The following is a 7,500-nucleotide window of genomic DNA, read 5'->3' as shown; positions in this document are numbered from 1 at the left end:
GCGTTTTTTTAATCAAAGCGCTTTCCGATGTGCGAGCGGGACATTCAGATGCAAGCTCCACTCATCGCGCGCTCGACATGGCGCGCTAAGCCTTGTTTATGTCGCGGGATTGCGTTCAGTTGCGCATCCCGCCTCGTTGCGCGCGGCACAAATCGAGTTGTTGTTGCAAAATAGCGGCGATGATTGCTGCAGCGTCCCTCGGGGCAGTGCGGGGCCGAGCGTCCCTTTCCTCGCGAATGGACGACGCGGTGCATCAGCGGGCGGCTCGTAACCGCGCGAAATACGAGGCCATCAGGTGTGGCGGCGACAGTGCTGATGACGGCTCCTTTTCTCTCCCTCAGGTGGGCGGCTGGTGGCGCAGCGTGCGGGTGCAGGGCAAGGGGCGCGGGGCGGCCGTCCTGCAGCTCACCTCCAAGTACCACGTGTCCGACGCCAGCGCCCTCTTGGCGGCCCCGACGGCGGCCTTCCACCTGCGCACGCGGGCCACCTGGCACGGCCACAACGGGTCGGCGCTCACCTTCACCACCTGCACGCGCTGGCTGTTCCAGGAGGCTAGCGACGCCTCCGGAGTGGCCGTGCTGGAGGTCACCGTGCCCACCGGCTACGGCGCCTCCGCCTCCGCCCTGCAGGCCTACGTGATCTCCAGGGCCGTCCCCAACCTGCGCCGCGCCGACTTCCAACAGAGGAAGGTCACGTTCTACTTCGAAAAGGTAAATTCCCAGGGCTCTGCTTTTATTAATCCTCATGTTTCATTGCTCGAGGTCAACTCTTTGTATCCTTGTCCTTTTGCTATGATCACCTTTACAGAAAATATGTTCGACTTCATATTGATTCATTCACGTTTCAGAATGAAAGTCACATTATGAACGATGCCTTGAGATTATGTATATATTTCCCACTAAATTCAGTTATAACTCTTTGCCATACTGCAGAGCAACTCAACAAACTTGAAATGTAATTAGTTCTAAAATATTTAAAAAAATATTGCTGTGTCACCCTGTTATGAACCTTCGATAGCAAAAGTCATAGGTGTAAATGAAATTATTTTAGAAAGAAAGAAAAAAATATAGGATCACACTTGTTTATGTTTTATTGTTATCATCATCATCATCATCATCATCATCATCATCATCATCATCATCATCATCATCATCATCATCATCATCATCATCATCATCATCATCAACATCATCATTATTATTATCATTACTATTATTATTATTATTATTATTATTATTATTATTATTATTTAATTTATATAACATCCGATGTTTTACTCAACCTCAGCCCAAATTGAAATAAGTGCATGCCATAAAATAAGATGTATATAATAGATAATAAACATAATGTTAGATGATGATAAACGTAATGAAAGATAATGATGTAGATAAGAATAGAAACTGATAACACGTATAATGATAGAAAATAACAATACACATAATAGAAAAATAAATGTAAGGGTAATGATAGATAATAAAGATACGATAATAACGATACAGACTGAAAGACACTGATCATTTGGATAACATTTTCCTCCCATCTCTTTCAGATTTTGTCGACCGATACCTGTGTTGAATTCTCAGTGGAAAGATGGTTCCCCGTGGCTAACTTAACAAAGGTTCTCCCTGTTAAAGTATATGAGTATTACTCTCCAGGTACGTACGTAAAAAAAGTAAAATGACATTTGCCTTTTCTCTCTCTCTCTCTCTCTCTCTCTCTCTCTCTCTCTCTCTCTCTCTCTCTCTCTCTCTCTCTCTCTCTCTCTCTTTCTTTCTCTCTTTCTCTCTCTCTCTCTCTCTGTCTCTCGGTCTTTCTCTCTCTCTCTCTCTCTCTCGCTCTCGCTCTCTCTCTCTCTCTCTCTCTCTCTCTCTCTCTCTCTCTCTCTCTCTCTCTCTCTCTCTCTCTCTCTCTCTCTCTCTCTCTCACTTACTCTCTCTCTCACTTACTCTCTCTCTCTCTCTCTCTCTCTCTCTCTCTCTCTCTCTCTCTCTCACTCTACTCTCTCTCTCACTCTACTCTCTCTCTCTCTCTCTCTCTCTCTCTCTCTTTCTCTTTCTGTCTCTCTCTCTCTCTCCCTCTCTCTCTCTCTCTCTCTCTCTCTTCTCTCTCTCTCTTCTCTCTCTCTCTCTCTCTCTCTCTCTCTCTCTGTCTCTCGGTCTTTCTTTCTCTCTCTCTCTCTCGCTCTCTCTCTCTCTCTCTCTCTCTCTCTCTCTCTCTCTCTCTCTCTCTCTCTCTCTCTCTCTCTCTCTCTCTCTCTCTCTCTCTCTCTCTCTCTCTCACTTACTCTCTCTCTCTCTCTCTCTCTCTCTCTCTCTCTCTCTCTCTCTCTCTCTCTCTCTCTCTCTCACTTACTCTCTCTCTCACTTACTCTCTCTCTCTCTCTCTCTCTCTCTCTCTCTCTCTCTCTCTCTCTCTCTCTCTCTCTCTTACTCTCTCTCTCACTTACTCTCTCTCTCTCTCTCTCTCTCTCTCTCTCTCTCTCTCTCTCTCTCTCTCTCTCTCTCTCTCTCTCTCACTTACTCTCTCTCACTTACTCTCTCTCTCTCTCTCTCTCTCTCTCTCTCTCTCTCTCTCTCTCTCTCTCTCTCTCTCTCTCTCTCTCTCTCTCTCTCTCTCTCTCTCTCTCTCTCTCTCTCTCTCTCTCTCTCTCTCTCACTTACTCTCTCTCTCACTTACTCTCTCTCTCTCTCTCTCTCTCTCTCACTTACTCTCTCTCTCACTTACTCTCTCTCTCTCTCTCTCTCTCTCTCTCTCTCTCTCTCTCTCTCTCTCTCTCTCTCTCTCTCTCACTCTCTCTCTCTCTCACTTACTCTCTCTCTCCCTCTCTCTCTCTCTCTCTAGCGGTCTTTGATGTTTGTAGTGATAAATTAAACGATAATGAGGTTCTGCAAAGACTGAAGGTTGATTTCCCTTGGTAATAAGTACTTAATTAAGAGCTGCCATAGTTTTAATCATGAGAGTTGTATCTATGACCTCCAGACAGGGTTGCTTTATTTTATGACAACATTTTTGAGTGCCGTGAGGGTTCTTTAATGAGGAAATTGTAATTATGATAAACTTGTTCGTGTTTTAGTGATGGACATTACGCAGAATTTATCATAGATATGAATGTCATAACTGCAATATGTAATATGTAATTTCCAGTTTTCTTATATGTTTTGTCCTTCACTATAACTACGCAAAGTTATGGTGAATAACTGTAATAACATGTCATATAATAGTAGCTATAATAACGTGTAATTTGTAATCTCCAATTGTCTTACATATATACATTTTTCCTTCCCCAGAACTATACCAAGTCGAACTCCTGGACATGTCGTCAGTCACCCTCGACATCTGTCAAGTGTGCGGGTCGTACCAGTGCCCAAACTGCCCCATCCTCTCTTACTACAGCAGCCCCGCCTCCTCGCCACGCCCCCTTCCTCACCTCCAGCTCCTCGTGGTGTTCGTGACGTCATTACTCACCCTGGCGGCACACTTGGCACCGAGCTGATCCTCACCCTCGGCCTAGTCAGTTCCCCTGAGTCCCTCGAAGAGAGGTGGTCGCAGGGCGCGTATGCCTCAGAGAACTCAAGCTTCGAGAGTGTTTCGTAAATCAAACCGTTTGGCCAGTGGAGCTAAAGGGAAGTTCGTGAAGCTACGGTGAAGTTCCAGTGGCTTTTTCTATTTTCTCTCTCTTTTTTTTTTTATTGAGGGTGTGTTAGTGTTCAAGGAGAGAAACTTTTCGCTCTTCACGATGGAAAAAAAAAAATGGAAGCAACTTTCGCTTTGCAATAAGCCCAAAGATGATGAATAAAAACAATCAGCAACACTGGAAGTCATGTGCTTTCAAAACTGTTGCTGGATTATCGTGACGCTGTATAACAGTAAACAGAGGAAAGGAATGAAGGAAAAAAATAAAGAAAGAGAAGGGAATTAGCGAGTGACGTATTTACAACAGTGCTATGATGCTCTTCTCAAATAGTGAGTAAGTGTAAAAGACGTTTTGACGAAGAAAGAAAAGAAATGTAAAAAAAAAAAAGAGAAATAAACACACATCTCTTGACAATCTTTTGTAAGAGAAAATAACACATATTTGAACTACTAATTGCAAGCAAGTTTGTATGAAATGCATGTTTAACAGGAAACAAAAAAAAAAAAAAAAAGGTAAAGACGAACAAACACAAATATTAACATTTCAAACAAGCATTTATATAATACCGTGGATTCATACCTCCTTTCCATGTTTATAAGTAATTCGTAAGTGTTCTAATTTGCTACGACAAGACTGGATGACCCTCTGTGTATCTGTGTCCCTTCAGAATCACAAGACGTTTTTTCAAGGACCGTGAAGAAACGAGGAATGTTGTTTGTAAAGAAAACGACATATTTTTTTCCCTTTTTTAATCATACTTCAAGAAGCCACTACGTATGTGTGTTGCGGTATTCTGTGTAAGGAAATATAACAGAGAGATTTATAATTTCTAGTTTTATGTATAGATATATTAATGAAAGGTCTGTTTGGGAGGCAAATAGATCACGTAAATAATTAGCTTACATAATTCAGAGTTCCAGATATTTGAACAATTTCATCCAAGTCAAAACATTTTGAAATAATCACATATTCCGGCCACTAAATTATTATTTTTTTCTGTGTAACGTATTTCTCCGGTAGAATGATTATATTTGCGTATATACATATATACATACATACATGTGTGTGTGTGTGTGTGTGTGTGTGTGTGTGTGTGTGTGTGTGTGTGTGTGTGTGTGCGTGTGTGTGTGTGTGTTTGTGTATCATATATATATATATATATATATATATATATATATATATATATATATATATATATATATATATATGTATATATATATATATATATATATATATATATATATATGTATGTATGCATATATATATATATATATATATATATATATATATATATATATATATATATATCACATACACACATATATATAGTTATATATATATATATATATATATATATATATATATATATATATATATATATATGTATAATATATATATATATATATATATATATATATATATATATATATATATATATATATATATATATAGAGAGAGAGAGAGAGAGAGAGAGAGAGAGAGAGAGAGAGATGTATGTATGCATAATATATATGTGTGTGTATATATATGTGTATATGTGTATAACTCGGAATAATGTTTTTAAAAGTAATGTTATAGAATATAAGATATTTATTTTTTACTAACGTACGAAAGAAAACTTCCCTTCCTCAAAATTCAAATCCATAATGTACCACCAGAACACAAGCTGGTTGACAGATAACTAGAAAAAAAAAAATGAAAAACAGCAACCCTAACACTCCAGCAAGTAGATGTTACATTCCTTCTTCAAGACGTTTTAAAATCGCTGAGCCATTATATAATGCGTTGAGTTAAGGGACGGGAGAGCACGTGGGAGAGGTTTAGCCGAGACACGTTTCATCATCATGGATTCTGTAGGAAGGTGATCTATTGGGTACTACTGTTATTGTATTGTGTTGTACTTACGGTCGCAAACTGAGCTGTCTTATCCATTGTGTATTGTTGGTTTGTACCTCTTGCTCTTTTGTAATGGGGATGAATGGTAATCTGGTTGTTTATTCCTCGTGGGAAAGGAAAAGATAGTTGCAAGTACATTAAAGATGCATTATATATATACGCATACACGTGCATGAACAGACGCAGATCGACAAGTACATTTAGCATACATTCACACACACACACACACACACACACACACACACACACACACACACACACACACACACACACACACACACACACACACACACACACACACACACACACACACACACACACACACACACACACACACACACACACACACACACACACACACACACACACCTAATTTAGGAGCATCTTATCTATGAAAAGATCTCAGTACGATAATAACATACGTTGCATTCCTACAGTACTCAAAAACACAGTGATGTAATATTTTCAAGTAACGATATTTTCACACATGTGAATGACATCTTCCAACTGTATTCATAGGCTAGAACCACTGGTCGTTTAATTAAAAGGTAAATCATTTGTATGTAACCCATATTAATACAATGTACAGGTACTGAATGATGCTGCTTTTGCAAGACAGTGTGGATCACGTGGCGGCCGTTGTCCATTTTCTATAAACCTAAATTGTCTCACGTTCGCTCAAGTTCCCCGAAAGTGCCTCAGTCGTTCGGAGGAGGACTAATGTATTTCTGAGAGAGAGAGAGAGAGAGAGGGAGAGAGAGAGAGAGAGAGAGAGAGAGAGAGAGAGAGAGAGAGAGAGAGAGAGAGAGAGAGAGAGAGAGAGAGAGAGAGAGAGAGAGAGAGAGATTGTGTGTGAGTGAGTGTGTGTGTGTGTGTGTGTGTGTGTGTGTGTGTGTGTGTGTGTGTGTGTGTGTGTGTGTGTGTGTGTGTTTGATGTAGTTGAAAGCGACATAGGCAACTGTTGTATTGTTGCCTGAGTCACCCACACGGTCATGTGTAAATAAACCCTTCCGTTAGTAAAAGGAAAAAAAAATAGTCTTCACGACGGTGGCATTGTACATACTGAAACTTATATGTATTAGGATATTCGTGGAAAAAGAACCTTGTATATCATGTAGGTCAGAGCCTTAAAAAAAACGGAAAAAACAAATAAAAAAAGACAAACTCCTTTGAAGGAGCCTGTGAACAGCACTATTATATTTTGTAATACTTGTTTTGTTGACGTTCAGTAACGCATCAAACTCTCTCTTTTTTCCTCCTTTTCTCTGCCGTTGGGTCTAATCTATCTGTGCATGAAAGTCAACTCGTTAGAAATATATATGTTAACAATGTCTTAGTACAAGGATTGTAAAGTCACGTGACCCAATCTCTTGTTTCGAAGCTCTAGTCAATTCATTCACAGATCCCGCGTGTTGCCATGGAAATCAGGAGTCATGAACAATACCTGGTTCCTGGCACTCGACGGCACGCAGGTGACACGAAAATGGCACTTTCTCACCTGCATAAAGGGGTCTGTGTTAACAGATTTGGAGAGGTTTTACAATACATTGCAAGAAAAATAGAAGGCAATAACGGTAGCTATCTTTAATGTTGATTCCGAATGCTGGTTTCTGACAGTATTGAAAGAAACGTGGTACTGATTATAGTAAAGAAAACAACATGACCATCTGTTCTTTTATATATACTCTTATAAAAGTATGAATAGCAAGCCAAGAGGATACGTTTAACTGGTGTATAGAGAGAGAATATACATTATCAGAAATCTTATCGAAGGGAAAGCAGAGGAGAAAAACAACAACCAACAGGCATTCAAAGTGGAGAGCTTGGCGGAATTACTTCGCATCATAAGTTCGTTTTCTTGGAAGATTGGTTCATATTGCACTTCGGATGAGTTTGCTAATTCATTGACTTCGCTGTAACGGATACAATATGTAGTGAGAAAAGGCCAAAGTATTGTGGTTGGTTTCAAA

General features: G+C 40.0%; 1 protein-coding gene across 3 annotated transcripts in view; it reads left to right on the top strand.

Moving 5' to 3' along the window:
• Positions 1-690, top strand: part of LOC125036472 (CD109 antigen-like) — a 229,890-nt gene extending 229,200 nt beyond the window's left edge. For all 3 annotated transcript variants that reach the window (XM_047629072.1, XM_047629070.1, XM_047629071.1), the window contains one exon: positions 342-690. In XM_047629072.1, the coding sequence (XP_047485028.1) occupies positions 342-556 (215 nt within the window). In that variant the 3' untranslated portion in view covers positions 557-690. The remainder of the gene's footprint in view (positions 1-341) is intronic.
• Positions 691-7,500: the final 6,810 nt, after the last annotated feature.

The sequence above is a fragment of the Penaeus chinensis genome, chromosome 21 (assembly GCF_019202785.1).
Source record: "Penaeus chinensis breed Huanghai No. 1 chromosome 21, ASM1920278v2, whole genome shotgun sequence".
In the NCBI taxonomy this organism is placed as follows: domain Eukaryota; kingdom Metazoa; phylum Arthropoda; class Malacostraca; order Decapoda; family Penaeidae; genus Penaeus; species Penaeus chinensis.
Note: the sequence above shows the minus strand (reverse complement) of the source record. Positions and strands in the feature narration are given on the sequence as shown.